The following is a 17762-nucleotide window of genomic DNA, read 5'->3' as shown; positions in this document are numbered from 1 at the left end:
CTCCCTTTCTGACACAATGAAAACAAACAGGGAGCGACGCAGAATGTTATCAAACAGCAACACGAGCTCCTGTGAGCCGGGTCCGTGGGTTTTCCCGCGTGGGCAAGCGCGGGGGGCAGGACCACGTATCCTGGGAGGGAGCCATGGGGGACTCGGCTGGGACCTCAGGGGGCGCCCCTGGCTCCACCCCTGGGCACCTGGCAGGTCTGCAAACTGGTGGAAAAGGAGCTTAAAAAAGTGCCCCCAGCACGAGTGCGTGCTCTCCTTCTCCCCCTCCTCCGGGGCCCCTAGGCTGCAAGTCCCCAACAACCTCTTTCTCGGAAAAAGGGAGGGGAAAAGAGGCACCCCGGCCTCTAGCGACCTCTCCGCCCTGGTCCGTCTCATTGCAGCCCTGGTGGGGAGACCCTGTGGGCATCCTCACCCCGCGAGCCCTCAGCGAGGTGAAGAAGAAACAAAGACCCATGGTAATAGGCGGCGGGGGCTCGGGGGTGGGCAGCGAGCTTGAACCCCGACTTCCTCGCGGACATGTGGCCCGCTGTGGCGGGGAGGCCCGGGGACCCGGTCCGGGTCGCCCGCCGGCTGTCCCCCACCCAGGGAGCAGTGCCTTACCTGCGGGGAAGCTGCAGAGTAGGAAGGCGAGGGTCGGCCAGAATCCCAGGGCTGAACGTCCTGCCCCTCTCCCCATACCCATCCATCCAGCTCGGCCTGTTACCACTAGCCTCTCCCTGGAAGAAGAGTTTGGAAGAAAAGAAGGAAATAAATCACGCTGCGGAGAAAAACCAGCCTCGCTCCGCCGGCGGGAGCAGCGAGCCGGGAGGCCCGGTCCACCTCCGCCGAGGGCGCCCGGCGCTCCCCCTCCCGCGCCCGCCCTCCGCGCGCCCCTCCCTCGCCATCCATCACTCGGGTCCCCTCCAATGTCTAGGCAGCCCCGCGCCCCCGCCGCCGTGCGCCCCGCCCCCTCGGGCTCGGGTTTCAACTCCGCCAGCGAGGAGGGAGGGGACTGGCGGAAGCGGCCAGGCGGGGACTGAGACGGCCCCGCTGCTGTGCTCGCCGTGAGTACCTCGGGAAACCGTGGCTCCGGATTGCAGGGCGCGCCCCAGTGCCTGACCCTCGTGCGGTTTCCAGGCCCGGGGCTCCCCTTGGAAAAAGGGCCCAACACCCCTGGGGCGGCAGCGCGTCCACTTAATCTGCCACGAATATCCAATCCGAGTAGAAACTTTGGAGACAAGCCCCAGCTCTCCCTTCCAACCACACAGCCGTCACGAAGCCGCTACCGATACCCCCGGGTTCGTCTCACTCATTTGTGTCCCCAGTGCAGGAAGCTGAAAAATCTGCTTCCAAGTTGTTCAGGTCTGGGCAGTATGGCCCTCTGGGTCTCAGATACTAACGCACCTTGCCTCCTGCCATGGCCCACCCCTGCCGACGGGGCTTGGGCCGTCTCTGCCATCCCTTCCAAGCACCTCACAGCTTCCTGAGGACTTGCCCGGGCTGAGCCCAGAGGAGGGCGCCTGCGGGCCTGACCCTGCCACCAGGAGCACAGCTGCCACTCCAGAGATGTGGCGATGGGGGTCTGGGGTTCCCAGGTCTCAGCCGTTTGGAGCTGTCCGCCAGGTCCGCAATGCCGCTCTTAGGAGGGCTTGGGGTTGGTGACGTTTCTTAACGCGCCTATTTTTTTGGGAGAGAAAGTCTCCTCCCCAAGGTTCCCTAGGCCCTGCAGCTCTTCTGCTGTTGTGGTATTTAAGGGACTGGTAACTTCCCCTGAGAAACATCTTTTGGATGAAACACAAATAGGCCACAGCAAGTGTTTTTAGTCAAACCAGCGTCCCCACCTTACTCCTAAGCCTCCCATCTGGTTCTTTGGGGAAAAAGAACATACTGGGTTTTTATCCAATTTGGATGTTTGTCTTAAGTCCTCACTTGCTGCAGGCCACACAGACTGCAGGGCTGCGGTGTAGGACTCTGCCCACCAAGAGGGTGCAGTGAGGAGAAAGTCTCCAAGAAAGAGAAGTTCTGTGAAGACACCACCTAGACAGTAAGTCTTCTGAACCCGCCTTCCACAAAGCAGATGAGAAAGGGGTGCAGTGCCCCAGCCTCCTGTGCAGCTCGCTGCAGGAGACAGCTGTTTGCTGAGGTCAAAATATCACTGATGTGATTCTTCTTCATAGTTGGGATACCACCGTATTTTAGGTCTGAGATCAACAGGCTCTGTCTAATCATTGTCCCCCCAGACCGAGGTTCAATTTTAGGTCCACAGGTTTGCAAAATGCTACAGTGAAAACCTACCATCTCAAAATCCAGGTCTCAAATGGTTTTTCCTTTCAGCTTTGGGCAACCCTCCTGCCCCACCTAACAACTTCATCTGCAGAATCACAGGACAGCAGCCCATGTCAGCAGCTACCCCAGCACACTGAGCAGGCCCTGCGCCAGACTGCACAGAGGAACCCGAGTGGCCTTTTCACCTTTGAGAGCCTCCAATTAACACTATTTGTTAGATTCTGCCTTTCAGGAGCTAGTTCTAGATTCTGCCGCTAATGAGAGAAGGGGTCATTAGCATTCTGAGCTCTCCTGACAGCAATTAACCACCATTATGGCTATAGCACCTTCAGGCCTCCAGATCCAGCAGAGAGGTGCAGCCAGCCTGCAGAAGGCCTGAACATAGCCCTTCCGGTGCCCAAGAGTAGATCTTTGGCTGCAGGACTTTTAACTACTACATTTCAGATTCTTCCATCTGTAAAGATAATACTGTCACCCTAAGACTGCAACTGAATACGATTTGGAAGAGGCACTGGGCCATGGGAGTTCTCCAGAGTCCTTTCTAGGGCACTTGCTGAGTTTCAAGGCAGCTGCATGTCTCCTAACACGTCTGGGTTTCAGGTAGTTGTCTGTGTCCTTACAGTGCTCTTGGTCAAAAAATGACCAGACACTTCAAAGTAAGGCAAGTGTGAAACTAAGTTTATTGAGGAAGAGAAAGAGAGGCTTACAAAGCAGCACATAGGTCTACAAAGCAAGATATATGTTTGCCGCAGACAGTGAATGGACCTCCATTGTCACTGTAAGTAAGCAAAGAGAGATTTACACTGTCTGGATCAGGCCTACCTTGTGGTTCAGAGGCACCTTGGAACCTCAGTCTTACTGCACATGTGGACTTCCCAAGAGCCTCTCTGAGAGCCCGCCCACTGGGGGGTGTGGACCACAATATAGATTTCAGCTTATGACATGATAGTCTTAAGGTTGTTCTAGGTCACTTTCAAGACTCTATTGTACCTATTGCTAGGTTAGAGAGTCTTCTACATCCTTTGCCTTTGGCACGCTAAGTTCTGATTGGTGGGTTGGTTGGGTGTTCACTCCTCCCCCCCGGTGTGAGAGGTCACCTGGGATAGTACTAAGATGGGTGGCTCTGAGATGAGGGTCCTGCCCTTTTCCTTTTTTCCTAGGAGAGCCAGATTTCTAACTACCTACCTAACAGATTGGCTGCCATTTGGGGAGACCCAAGACTTACAGCATGAGCAAATAATTTGAGAAAGGGATGCAAAGTTCTTTTTTCTCATGAGGAGAAATGTGTGAGGCTGAATTTGGATATCCTCAAAGTGGGGATTTGGCCCTCATACAGTTTAGACGTCTTATCATGAGAAATCCAGCCCCAAGTTGAGCACTATGGAGTTGTGCTGACCTTGAGGAATCTGCCTACGTCAGCCAACTTTTTAACAACTCTCCCACTCTCTGCAGGAGCAAGAAATTCTCAAAATGTGGAGTTTTAGAACTCAGCACTCCATTACCCATAGAAACTCACTTAACTCAGAATGTAGTTAACTTCAAATGATTAATCTGACACTTATGATTTCACCTGTAGCTTGCAGCTTAGGCCTTGGAATAGAGACCTTCTGCATAGCTCGGGCCCCTTTCCCCAGCCCTGCCATGCCCCGCCCCCAATCCCCATCTCCACTCCCTTCCCTCTGTCTCCACTCTAGGAGTTATTGGGGGGAGTGGTTAGAGGGGTTCCCAAAGGAAGGGTTCTGCAGAAGGCTGAAGCCCTCCCAGGGACAGTGGTGGGCAAGGACTCTTAACTCCGACGGCTTCTGGGTATGAACAGAATGTTCCCAGACCTACATCCTGAGTCATCAGTTGATAAATATATATTTAGGACTTACTGCATGCTAGTCCTTGGGGGATAAAGAAATAAATAAGATGGGCCCTGTCTTTGAATTACTGAAATAGAAAATAGAAAAACACGAGTGATAACGGGTCTTTACTGAAAAGGTAGTGTGTGTGTCTTTCGTAATAGTGACTATTCTGATGTGCTCTCGGCTAGGGTAGAGTCTATTATCATCCTCATTTGCAGTTGAGGAAACTGAGGCTGAGTGAGCATACATACTCCTCCAATAACTGGCTCATAAATGCAGAGCTGAGCACTCCAAACTCCCTGCTTGGCATGCTGTGTGTGTCATTCATTCCAGTGACAGTGAGCAAGTCTGCACCAGGCTTAAAGTCAAGGCAGGACAGATGATTTAATAATTACTTTCAATAAAGTGTAACACAGACTGATAAGGGAGAACATGGGTGCCAGGGGTCCCTAGCCCAGCCTGAGGTACAGGGAGGGGAGGGATGTTTTCTCAGTGTGCTATGTGCTGGGAGGATGGTGGTCAAGGAAGGGGGGAGCAGAGAAAGAATTCCAGGTGGAAGGAACACCCAGTACAACATGTACAAGGTGTGGTTTGCCTGAGAAGCTGCAAATGCTGGAGTAAGCCTGGGAAGCTCTTAGGAGCCCTACCCAAGGCCTCGAGAGGTGTGTGTGGGGTGTATGCTATTCTTTTGAGAGACCAGTGGGAGGGGGGGCTTGAAAATAATACAGATGCCTAGCCCCTCCCCCGCAAAGCAGCTGGATCTCAATCTCTGGGGGCAGAACCTGGGCATTGGCATTGTTAAGGTGCTCCACTAGGTGACTACTGTGTCACAGAACAAGTAGGTTTCTAAGTGCTATCAATCTCAGGCCCATGCCCTCCTCCCTCCTGGGAGGTGCACAAAAGGTCCAGATTGAATCTGTCAGTTTATACTCCTTGGGCTTAAAGTCAAAGCAAGACAGAGAACTTAAAAATCACTTTCAATAAAACTATGGCTGGCATGTGACCCAGCTAGACCAACCAAGCTAGACTGAGGGGAAGCCCCAGTTCCGGTCTCTTATTCCAACACAGACTGGGTATAGGGATAGCAATCAGGTGGGGAGTTTTTTGTTGGGAAGCGTGTTGGTGGTTGAGGTTCCATTTGTGGAGCTAACCTACTGTTTTCACTTAAGTTGTTTTTTATCTGCTGAGCTTTGGTGGGGGCAGATGGAGATTTTCAGGAGGGCTAACCCTCTCCAAGCTGCTTCTCAGCATGGGAGGTCCCCGCACCCACCCCCCGCTGCTCTTTCTGGGCTCCTATTAGCTACACTACCTGTCCAGGTGTGGGAGCCCACAAAGTTCCTTACTAATTTTGCTCTCACTTGTACCAACAGAACCCCATCTAGTATGGAGGAAGCTAATGACCCAACACTGGTCCCAGGTATTTTTGTCAACCTTAGAAGTGTAGGGATCCGAATATACTGCCAGTGAATGAATCCATCATTCATTTATTGGCCAAGAATTTAACAAAATTTGTTGAACATTCTTGCTTTCTCCTATCCCCTGAAAAATGTTTGCCTAGACCAGTGGTTCTCAACCTTCCTAATGCCATGGCCTTTTAATACAGTTCCTTGGGTTGTGACCCACAAGTTGAGAAATGCTGGCCTAGACCTTCTAAAGAGAGCTATTTTGTTTTTAAGACAGTCTCACTATGTTGCCCTGGGGAGAGTGCTGTGGTGTTACAGCTCATAGCAACCTTAAACTCTTGGGTTAAGTGATTCTCTTGTCTCAGCCTCCCAAGTAGCTGGGACTACAGGTGCCCAGCTAATTTTTGGTTGTAGTTGTCATTGTTGTTTGGCAGGCCAGAGCTGGATTAGAACCTGCCAGCTCCAGCTTATGTGGCTGGCGCCCTAGCCGCTGAGCTATAGGCGCCAAGCAGAGAGCTACTGTTTTGAGGAACTAACAATTTACAACTCAGAGTGGGAATTAATTCTTATTTCCTTTATCCCTCAAATTCTTCTTTCAAACTTCAAGGCCTACACTGCGGTCTGGTCGTGTCAGATTTGATGAACCAGTCCTTGTTCTCTCTTTCCATAACCTTCAAAGTTTTATAGACTTTGATCATATCACCTTTCTGGCTTCATCTTTCCGCAGTGGAGCCTTTAAGGAATAAAGAGGCATAGCTGCTCTTGAAAGGCTCTGAGCGATTATGTTGCTCACCCTTAAACAGTTCTGAGCTATTTTTCTCAAGGGGAAGGTAATATAATGGCCAGGTTTGGGTACAGCCTAGGTAGAATACTATTTTTGGCTTGGTTCCCAGTACCATTTCTGATACCATTTTAGCATTTTCTGAACACTTGGTCCTGAGTGGTCTTTAGCAAACAAACATCTTGCAAAGACCCCCCAAGATCCCCTTTTGTGGCTATAAACAGACTGGACAGAATCTCTTTTCTTGTAATTTGGATTATGTTCTTATAAATGCATTAACTAAGACTTGTGCCTGCAAAAGCTTAAGATGCATTTTCTTGCTCTCTTGTAAGCTCTTCCTGCAGTTAATCACCATTTGTTTGCCATCTCTGCAGAGCCTTCATTTCATCCCAAGGTCTGGAACCATCTGAGCTTTCTCTCCTTCAGATGATCTATGTAAATTTAAACTACGTCTGGGCACACCCGCAATCCTGGGGGATCCCCACTGTTAATAATTCTTCATCCAGAAAAGTACCTGTTTATCCTATTTTTTGTTTCCTGTCTGAGGATAATTCCGGTCTGTGGCGATTTCCCCCACATGCTGGAGCGACTCACTATTGTAAATGACCTTTAGGGTGAAACTTCATCAGAAGGAATTTTGAAAGTCTAAACATAATTCATCCTTGGGTTTCTCTCTCGTCTCCAGGCCTGCGTCTACCTCCTCAAAGAATGCTAATAGATTGGTCTGGTTTTGTGTTCTCCTTTCAGAGAGTATGTTACGCTTTGTCCAGCTAATTGGGACTTTAAAGCCTGCCCAATGATAGTACTTTTTCGTATATAGTCTACCAAAGAGGTTATAAAGAATGACCCTTCCTAGGTGGGTGGGTCCCCTCGTGGCGGGGAGACAAGGGTGTGCACCTGTGGACACAGCCACTGTGTAGAACAGCTGCACATTCTGGCCACCAGGACATGACTGCCGTCCTTAATTATCTGGGGCTTCCTTCCTCTCTGTGTGCACATTATTTCATTTACTTTGGTGTTCCCTCCCTCACCATGAGGGACACTCCTTCTTAGTAATTACAACATATACATTTTATTCCAATATTTTAATACTTTAAAAAACACATACACTATTCCCTGACAGTCCAATAGCTCTCTTTAGAAGGGGGTAAGTGTCTCATCTTCTATTTGAATTCTTTCATATAACTTAAAACACATTAGCAGATTTTAGTTGCTCTCCCATGTGTCTTTAAATGTGTGTTACTGGATTGGTAACATCGTTTTTCCCACATAAGGCGAATCTCTTTTCTTTATTGTTTTTCTCTTTTACTCATTTAACAAGTCTTGAACACTTGGCTCTAGGGTAGGCTCTGAGCTGGGATTTGGGGAGTTCTGAGATAGCAGCTGATAGTCCTGGCCACCTCTGGGCAGCCCAGTGAGGGAGTCAGAAGTGAGGACAGAGAACTTCAGCACCATGTGTGCCTACTATGAGAGGAGTGTGTATGTGGCATCTCAGGAGATATTTCCCATGCCCATTACCACAAATGAACAGGGGCCTTTACAAAGCTGGTGAGGCTTCAGCGATGGGTGGTCTCTGTAGGTAATTTCTTTAGCAAATACATAGGACCACTGGCGACGAAGCATGACATCACTCGTACTAGATGTGCAGAGATCAGTTTGGGGACATCTATATTACCCACAGTGCTTTTCTCCATTAGCATCAGCTTTACACTTTTGGAAACAGTCTCTGTCCACATTTCACCTCTTGGGACAATCTACATCAGACTGCACCCGGGTAGCATTCCCATGCAGGAGGCCACTTTCAGGAACAGTCTGGGAGCTTTCAGGGCCTGGATAACCAGCATGGGACATCTGCACGGAGAGTCCCCCTGGGACCTTCCAAAGCACATCCCTGCTGACTTGGTGAATATACAAACACCATGCTGCGAGGATATAAAAGGGATTTCTAAGAAAAGAAAATGCTGGGAGAACAAGTGTTCCGGGCTTTCGGTTTCTTTCAGTTTAACAGTGAATTTATTCAAAAAATTGAAAGAGTAATATATGTCAAAAAATCAGTTTCCTATTAAATAAATCAGGTGACTCTCCCTGGAGGTAATAACCACGAACAGTTTCACGTGCGTCGTTTCAGGTATTTCTATGTGCATATAAACACATATAAAATCAATCTTACCTATTTCATCTATTGATAATTTTACCAAAAACCATTAGCAATCTTCTGACTGCTCCCTCCCCACTCGGTATTTCCTGCTCTGCTTTCTCTCACACTTGAATAATTCCAGGAACCCCTCCAATGTGGCGGGAGCTGAGCAGTCAGAAAGAGCTGAGTTCGCCAAGCAAAAGGGGATGTACACACATCTGCAGACGGAAGGGAAAGAAACTCGTCCACGCTGGGAAGGCCCACTGTCTTTAGCAGTGTCACCCGCTCCTCTTCCTGGACTTCGATTCCCACTCCAGAAAGACAAACTCTGGGTTTTCTCATTAAATCAGACAACTCACATTCACCCAAACTTATACCGCAGAAGGTAAGTATTCTGTTGAAGGTCACCCAGCCGAAGTGGCGATAGAATGGGGTTCAGGTGAGTCTGGGTGACTCACTCCTGGCTGCCGCGCCAGCTCCTGTGAGCTCACAGCTGCATCTCAGGCAGTTTTCTCTCCAGTAACCCTGCCCCATCTTTTTGTGTTCCCTTCTTTCCATTCCCAGCCTCAGCGCAGGCCAGGTGGGAGCCCGTCCAGTGACCTGCCAGCAGTTTCTAGGACATTTTCCATGGTATTTGGAGTCATGCCCCTCCTTGCATCTTTTCACACCTGTCCCTCTTGACTTCTAAGATTCTCAGAAAGCTCCTGGAGCTGCTGTGTTTCTTTTTCCACTACTTCTCTGATTTGTTCTCACTGGGATCACAGCTGGTGTATAACTGGGGCTTCATAATGAAAAGCCTCTCCCCCACTTTCCTCTTCAAACTCTGGTCTGAGACTGTGATCACTTCCATTACCTGGTCTACACACTTGTGAATTCTTCTGCCTACAATGCCCAGTACAAAACCAGTAGCATTTACAAACTGCATAATTGTCAGTGTTGAGATGCAGACTTTCAAGGCCCTGCAGTGAATATGGGGAAAGAGAGAACCTCTCCTCCTCTCTCTCACCCCTCAGCCTCCCAATCTGCAAAACCAAGGCCCGGCCAGCCCCCCACCCCCTGCCGCCCCCCCCCGGATCTCCAAGCTCCAGCGTCCCCTGAGTCTAAAGATTCAGCAAATTGCTGTTGGCTTTGTAAGTCACTGGCCTTGCCCACACCTGACTCAGAGGAACCTCATCTGTAACTATTCTGCATTCCCGGAGTGAAAATGTTGCTGAGCAAGTAGGAAATATTATTTGCAGAGTGATGTATTTATGTTTTAGTGTCAGCATGAAATTCTTCAGTAGTAATTCCCAATAATACTATGGTAGAGGCATTTGGAACCCCCTGTAGTTTTAAAGTAGCTTTTGGGTACACATGCACAAGACACACCAGGTTCCTATAATGGAGAACAGACCACACAGCATTCACCTCTCCCCATTCCAGTAAGTTCTTGGGAGCAGAACCAGCTTGGAACCATTTATCCACCAAATGGCAACTGTTTGAACGGACAGTGAATCTGTGTGTGTCTCTCTCAACCAGCAGAAGGCTGAAGTATTTGGATTAATGAACAATTTGGTGCCAAGTACAAATACCATAGACACTTAGCAATAGGAACAGATAACCAAGTTATTCATCAAATTCAAAACTGTTTAGAATGGTTAATGTGAAGCTGAAATAAAGAAGATCCCCAGCTGATGGGATTTGAGAGAAAGAAGAACAAATACGTCACTTGACGTAATGTTTTCCTCCACTACCATTGTTTTCTTTATATTTGTTGGGGGCTGAGGGAATTCTCTCATTTTTACATTAGAGAGGCAATATAGCCTGTTGGCTCGGAACATGCAGTCTCAACACAGATTCTAAACCTCGGCTATTTCATCTATAAAATGGGAATATGCTCATAGCTCCTTCACAAGGTTTCTGTGAGGATTAAATGAGTTAATATGATAATAACCCACTTAGAACAGATACCTGGCATAGCATAAGTCTTGGTAAGTAGTTGTCAATATTAGTTTTATATTGTGGACAAAAACTATCCTTTGGATTACAATAGAGTGTCTATTATTCTCTAGATTCTGCTAGAGTCTTTGTTTGGGAACTAGGGCAAAATCTACAGAATACTGAAAGGATTCTTAGGTGTCCTTGACTTTTGGGTGAATTCTAAGTGCATTTTCAGTTACACTTAATGGCTGGTGAGCCTTCATTGTAAGAAAAAGTCCCCCCTCCACCCTGGGTAGCTGGTAACCGCAGAGTTGTCTTAACTATGTGATAGACCCAGTCATTCCTATTTTCATAAATGAGAGTGAGACTCAGGGTGGTTAAGTGACTTGTTTAAGGACACCATAAATATAAATGGCTGACCAGAGGTTCAAATCCAGGTCTTGAGATGCCAAGTTCAATGTTTTTCCTACTAAACCACAGCTGCTTCTCATCCTCACCCCGGGGTTTATTTTTTAATGTCAGTCTAATAATATGCCCCATATGCATACTGATGGATCATGTATTAGAAATAGGAATATGTTTAGAACTATACTGGACATTCCAGGCATTAACAAAAATATCAAAATGTTTTAAGGAAAAAAAAATTCCCTGAAAATTTCCCCTAAAAACTTAGGAAGTTAAAATGGTTAGATTATAGAATTCTTTTTTTCTTCTTTTTTACTGGTAAATGACATTTTTTTTTTTTTAAGGTCAAGTATTCATAGGGTACTTATCTGGACTTAGCCTCTGAATGCCAGTTAAATAGATTTGCCTGAACAACAGGACAACAGGAAGATGTTTAGGTAAATCTATCTACAGTATCAAGTCATTCAGTGCATAAGCTACTCAGACCACGTCTCAAGTTTTCAGCCAGATGGGCTTCTGCCTTTAGAGATTGGTCATTGACCCGCAAAGGGAGGGCCAGAGTACCAGTGTGGCTTGGGTTTGCCTTGTTCTTGTTGACTCATGGCCCAGGCTCAGGGGAAAAAGTAAGTTCCCTACCAGGCCTGGAGTCAGTAGACTTGCCAGTGCCATCCACTTACTCATGAAGAAATCAGACATCTGGAGCTCAGGAATCTATTTCTTCAATATGCTCCCAGAAGAGAACAATAAAAGCAATGTAAAACCCTTACGGCATGGGAGAAGGTGGCATCTAGCTTTTTTTGCAATGTAATCTTGAGATATCCAAAGATATAAAACCAAGTGTATTTCAGGATAGTTAGAGAAGTATTTTGAAATCAGTATTCTGAAACAGGAATGTCAAACTATTTTAGCTGCAAACAAACTCCCATGAGTCTCATATTCTGGGCAAAAGTGACCCACCCAAACTTAGCAGTGAGGGGTTGGTTATTAGCATGGCTGGACCTGTGAGGGAATGCCATCGTGAACCTCCTAAGGTCTGAAGATGAGGCCAGTTGCTATGCTAATGTATTTCTTATTTGCTGTATCTCACTTGTATAATTAAATGGAAGCCTATATGAGAAAGTGCAAACACATTAAAAAAACTATTATTTATCCTACACTGCCTTCCATAAAGGATATTAAACTCAATGTAAATGAAAGTACATTCTATACATTACAAACCCAAACTGTCAAATGTTAATTCTTCTCCTTCTCAAGGTATCAGGTATTTTAAGGCAACTCTGTAATTTTTATGATTCTCTAAATGAAATATACATTTCTGGGACTTCCTCTGACAACCAGAAAACATACTGTGTGGAAGAAGCAGGTGTTCAGAGGCTGTGTTCTTGAAAGACCTAACTGTTCTTTAAGATGCCACTGTCAGTACTGCCAACTGGCAGCAAATTCTATGTTGCTAAGGTGGTCCAGCATTTGTCTGAGACAGGGTTTTTGAGCAAGCCTCTTTGAGAGCCACCATTTCAACAGGTAACATGTTATCTCCGTAAGGGGAAACTGTCTGTCAAGCTCTTACAGCCTTATAAGTAGATAAAACTTTGATCGAATCAAACTTTGTGAAAGAGCCTCAAACAATTAGATTTTGTGGCATTTAAATAGGTAATCTGGAGGTAAGAGACACTCCGTGGTAGAGGTTGGTTGGGAAATGTATAAAAGTCTAAAAGGAGAGTTAATTCTAAAGTAGTGTCTGCACTGTGACTGACAGTGCTTATGACATGATGGATGTCCTGTCACAGGAGGCCATGATAAGTAAGTCTGCGTGTTTCTACCTAATCTTGTTTATAGACATTGACAAGAAGAAAATTCTTTTTTTTTTTTTGAGACGGAGCCTCAAGCTATCCCCCTGGGTAGAGTGCCGTGGCATCACAGCTCACAGCACCCTCCAACTCCTGGGCTCAAGCGAGTCTCCTGCCTCAGCCTCCCAAGTAGCTGGGACTACAGGCGCCCGCCACAACGCCTGGCCATTTTTGGGTTGCAGCCATCATTGTTTTGGCAGGCCTGGGCTGGGGATTCGAACCCGCCACCTTAGGTGTATGTGGCTGGCGCCTTACCCGCTTGAGCCACAGGTGCCGAGCCAAGAAGAAAATTCTTTAAAATACCTACAAAGGATGAAAATGATTTATATCCATCTTCAAGAAGAAAAGTGTACGAAGAATAAAGCAATGGTACTGAAATTCTCACTGAGGACTTAGGCAGAACATCTCTGTGTACAAAGACAGAAGAGGAGTGGAGTATTCTCAGGAAACAGGACAAATTGTTGCTGTCAGTCACAGCAAGCTGCTATAAAGACCTTGAGATCTTAGAAGATGAAAAAAAGAACTAGACGGAGAAGCCACAACAGATGGTAGCTACCAAAAAAAAGACAGAAGTCAAAAATTTTAGAGTATTTTAAACTCACATCTGCTGATCTCTGATTTGACCCACAAGAATCTATGGGAATTGCCTTTGTCTTACCAGATAGTTGACAGAATCTTTTTGTTTTCAAGTTTTTGCCTGATTTTCAAATGCTGGCAAATCCATTATCTTAATTTCCAAAAGCTCCACACCTTGTAGCATTGCTTTAAACAAATGACTGAGAAAATGAGATGTAAATCCAACCAGCAATTATGTAATTATTTTCTGCATAAAGTGTGTTTGCTACTTTTTCATTCTTTACTGTAGGAATCTGGATATAATAATTTTATAAGTTGGATAGGTACATACTTTATGTTCATCACTTAGCACTGACTTGAAATTTTTTGAGAGGTCATAAAAGATAGTTACATTTATTTGGTTCAATTTCTGTCCAAATTTCAAAATTCTTTCTTCTTCTGCCCTTAGAAGTATAAAGTTTCACACTTCACTAGGCATTCTTGCCCCGACTCCTGTGTTCTTATATGATATAGCATTTTTAACTTACAGAACAAACTGGGCTAAGAAACTGGGTATCCTTTCAAAGATGTTCATTTGTTCATCTGTCACCAAGGAAACTTGACTTCTGCCTGGCCTTGTATGCACATTTGGGTGAGGCAGTCCTTAATTTTTTCCATTGCTCTGTTCATTGCTTCTTTATAGCTCTGTTGCTAAGAGAAGGGAGGCTGAAACGGAGCTGCCATTAGGTCAAAGTAAGAAAAAGAGGATCCTGCCATTTGGACAGGGCTAGATACTAGACAGATGGGAATGCCTGGAGTCTTCCTTCCTTCCTCAGGTTAAACTTATGTTCAGTTAAGTTTGCTGCATGACTAAACAATGGATATTGTTTGAAAAGCAAAGCCATTTTCCTAAAGAGCCACAGGAATACTGCAGATACTCAAAAGCTACCTGAGCTTACCTCTGAGATATTATAAATCAAGTTACAGAACAATTACCTTTAAGGGGTGGTACCATTTCATTTCACGGAATTAATGGATTCCAATTAGCCTGCGTTGGTTTCTGATAATCCTTGTCTGTTTTTACTCATTTCCACTTGGGCACCTATTTCCTTGGATGGCTGACTTTTTGACTATAGCTCCTTTCACATTTGCATTGTGTGCTTTAAAGGCCTGACCAAAATTTGTAACCATACCAGGTAAAAGCAAGAGCATGAACTTAATTCATATGGTAGCAAGGTTATTAGACCCATGGAACCCTTGCCATACCCCTTCACCTCTCTGGCCATCAGTTTCTTCTTCTGAGAAATGAAAATACCAGCACTTGTTCCTGCTTGCTTCCTGGGGACGGTGAGCAACCCTGTGGGGCCGCTTGAAAGCTCCCTGTCCCAATGCCAGGGATGCTCACTGTCCCTGGGAAGCAGTGCAAGACCATTCCCTCCCCCCATTCCCTATTCATTTTGCATCGCCTCATCTAAGAATTCTTGTATTTATCTGGCCTTACACACAGGGCTGCTGAACAGGAGAACCAAGTGATGCTATGGAACATGGGCTTCTCATGCCTCCTTTCTCTATTATTAAACACGCAGGGAGGCACTGATCTTGGGAGAGGTTTGTAAGGATAGAAAGCAAACAGAGGTTTCTTAGTAAAGGTCAACGATACTCTCCTTGAGTATCCAAGCTCCTCTAAGACCCCTTTTATCACAAGTCTGGTTATTAAATACCTGCAAACGGACAGACACTTTCAGACTGCTGTGGGGGGTAGGCAGACAAGTCACCCACTGTTTTACTTGTCTAATCTGAGTGTAAGCACCTGTCATCAAGGAGGGAAGTAATGGAAGCAGGGCTCTTGAAAAAAGGTGGCTAGGAGCTCCCTTTCTCTCATCATAGCCCCCAGGCTCTCAAGGAGGCAGGCAAGCAGAACCAGCACTGTTCTGCAAGGAACCAACGTGCCCTTCAGAACAGGGAGGACTCAGCTCACAGATAATACTATCTGGCCTGGAAGGTGGCAGCAAAAACCACGGAGAACTTGCAGCCCGCCTGGATGTGTGCGTGCCCCACCCAGAGCCTTTGTCTGCTCTGCCTGCCATCCAGCAGGGTACGCCCCAGTTGTTAATTGGAGATCATGTCCCTGAAAAGAGGACCTGCCTGTCACCTGCTGTGTAGGTAGTTCAGCAAGAAGCCCCTTCTAATGCACACAAATGCCATTTTGGGTATGCCACATCAGTCCTGTACATCCTGGCATGAGGCCCTCTTCCCTAGCTCTCCTATGCTAATCTTTAGCGCACAGCCAATCTCTTTTCTAAGGGTCATGGCTCAAGACCCATCTGAGAAATCACCTGTCTGCCATACACAGGAGAAAAGCAAGGTCCGCGCACAGATTTTCCAGACCCCTGCGACAGATGCCCGAGGAAGGAGCATCTTCTAACAGCAAGGAACTGTTTATGTTTTTGCTGGAAGATTCTAAAACCAGATGGAGAAGGTGATGGAGCTCTTTGAGTTGAGAGCCTGGAGCTCTTTGAGTTGAGAGCCTGCCACTCAGTACGACCTGCAATTCCGTCGCGTGAGTTCGGCGGAGTGCTGAGCTCGGGGCATCGGGCTCTCAGCGCGACCAAACATACCCGGAGAACCTCTCTCTCTCTCTCGGACCCCAGGCTGGTTCTCGCCTCCCAGCCCTGCGTCGGAGTCCACTTTGAGAACTGCCAACTTCGCGGTCAAAGAGGATGCACCGCATACCGTTTCCTCTAGATGGCGCTATTTCCCCTGATCCGTCCGCAAGATACCCGATTTATAAAATAAATACAATCCAACGCCTTCCAAAACCACACCACATAGCTCACAGGCTCCCATTAAAATCTCAATTTGGGGGAATTGATTCTACCTCCGAGAAACTAATGCAATTACTTTAATAAACTGCAATCAAGAGTTGCATCCAAGCGTCCCTCCCTCTAAGCACACCTGTCCTCTGGCCCCAGCTACTACTATTCTGAGATGAGCCGTGGCACGAACTGGGCGCTGAGTCGCCCCCCTGCGCGGTGCCCGCCAGTCCACTTAGGAAGGCCGGGGCCCCTTGGGAATTCTATCCCTTAAAGCTCAACCCAAGTCCCGCATCTTCCCGCGCACCCACGAGTACAGGGGAAGGGCTGCGGACCCCCACCACAGACCACGCGCTGCGCCGAAGTCCCCCTGCCCCGTCCCAGAGAATCGCTTGCCTAGCGGCTCCGCAGCCGGGCGTCAAACGGAAGGCGGGGGCCCGGGCGACGCAGGCCAATGGGGGTTCACGGCGGGACAGGCGGGTGGCCGGCTTCACCCGAGGCTCCGTGGGTCAGATGGAGCGGCCGCCCCATGAGGTGGTAGCCGCGCTAGAGAGAGGGAGCTCCCAGCCCGCACACAGTGCAAGGGGCGTGCGCCGGGTCTGCCCAACCACGCGCACGGTCGGCTGCCCGGAGGAGAGTATTTTAGGAAAAAAGAACAAACACGAAACCACAAAAACTTTCCTGCTGCCAAGAGCTAAAGAGATCGAGGTTCAGCAAAGCTCCAAATGTGGACAAGATGGGAGCAAGATGAGACGCAGGATGGGAAAGACCAAAGCAGGGCCGTGGCCCGGCAAGTGTCGGCGGCGCCTCGGGGATGTCAGAGCCGGGTCCGCCGGCTCCTAGCCCGCGCTTACCTTGGCGGCTGCATGAGCCCCTACGGCCCGCGGGGGGTGGCGCTGGCGGGGCTGCGGGAGAAGAGGGGGTGCCCGGGCGCCGTGCGTCTGCCCTGGGGCAAGGTGGGAGGGGCTCTGCTGGCGCTGGTCTCCGCCGCCCGGGCCGGCTCAGCAGCGGCCCGGGGCACGCCGCCTGCTCCCGGGCTGCATGCCTGCGAGCGCCTGGACGAGCTGGCCTGGGAGCGAACCGCCAGCGCTTCACTGGCCCAGCGGCTCGGGCGGCTCAGCCCGCGCTCCGGAGACAACTGCGGAGCGGGTCGGCCGGGCCAGCCCCCTCCCTCTCCCGGCCCCCACCCGCTGCCGAGCGCTGCGTAGCGAGGTTCGTCGGGAAGCCGAGGGGAGGGGGCGGGCCGGGCGCCCCGGGCGCGGGCGGGGGGCGAGCAAGGGCGGGGCTGGCGAGGAGGGGCGGGAGAGGAGGTGGGGTGCAGGCTCGGATGGCCCCGCCCCACCGCGGCCCCACCCTCCCGCATCAGCACCGGTTGGGTGGGTGCGGAGCGCGCCGGCCGGAAAGTCCGGACTTTCTCCAAACCCTAAGGTTGCGAGCTCGAGCTGCAAGTGCGGCGACCTCCGGGCGCCTCCAACTTCCCGAATCCCCTAGGGGATGCCGAGGGGCGGGGGTGGGGGAGGGGGCGGTGTGCACGTTTTCCGCCTTCAGTTCGGCGGTGGTCGAGGGGGAGTTCCATTGAGGTTTCTGGAGGAGGCAGTTAGAGCCGAGAGAATGCTGTTGCGCTCTGCAGAGACACACCTTTGTTCTGTTGAAATTTTATTTTTGTTTGAGAATCTTCTTGAAAAAATTAATACATATGTATTACATGCCTAATACCCGAAAACGTTCTTGCGTACAGTTTAACACAACTCAGGAGTGTCTAGAGTAAAAAGTAGACCAT

At 48.5% G+C, this 17762-nt stretch overlaps 1 protein-coding gene across 2 annotated transcripts in view; it reads right to left on the bottom strand.

Annotated features, from left to right (window-relative positions):
* RGMA (repulsive guidance molecule family member a) overlaps positions 1-17132 on the bottom strand; it is a 40873-nt gene extending 23741 nt beyond the window's left edge. Inside the window, exons 1-3 of one of the 2 annotated variants that reach the window (XM_003788646.1) lie at positions 1835-1849; positions 1415-1428; positions 610-734 (exon numbers count right to left, since the gene is read on the bottom strand). In XM_003788646.1, coding sequence (XP_003788694.2) covers positions 610-734; positions 1415-1428; positions 1835-1849 — 154 coding nt within the window. Of the gene's footprint in view, positions 1-609; positions 735-1414; positions 1429-1834; positions 1850-16836 lie in introns of those variants that run through there. The other variant, XM_003788647.1, reaches the window with a different exon arrangement.
* Positions 17133-17762: the final 630 nt, after the last annotated feature.

This window comes from Otolemur garnettii, unplaced genomic scaffold (genome assembly GCF_000181295.1).
Source record: "Otolemur garnettii isolate 467f Iridium unplaced genomic scaffold, OtoGar3 scaffold00029, whole genome shotgun sequence".
Taxonomy (NCBI): Eukaryota; Metazoa; Chordata; class Mammalia; order Primates; family Galagidae; genus Otolemur; species Otolemur garnettii.
Note: the sequence above shows the minus strand (reverse complement) of the source record. Positions and strands in the feature narration are given on the sequence as shown.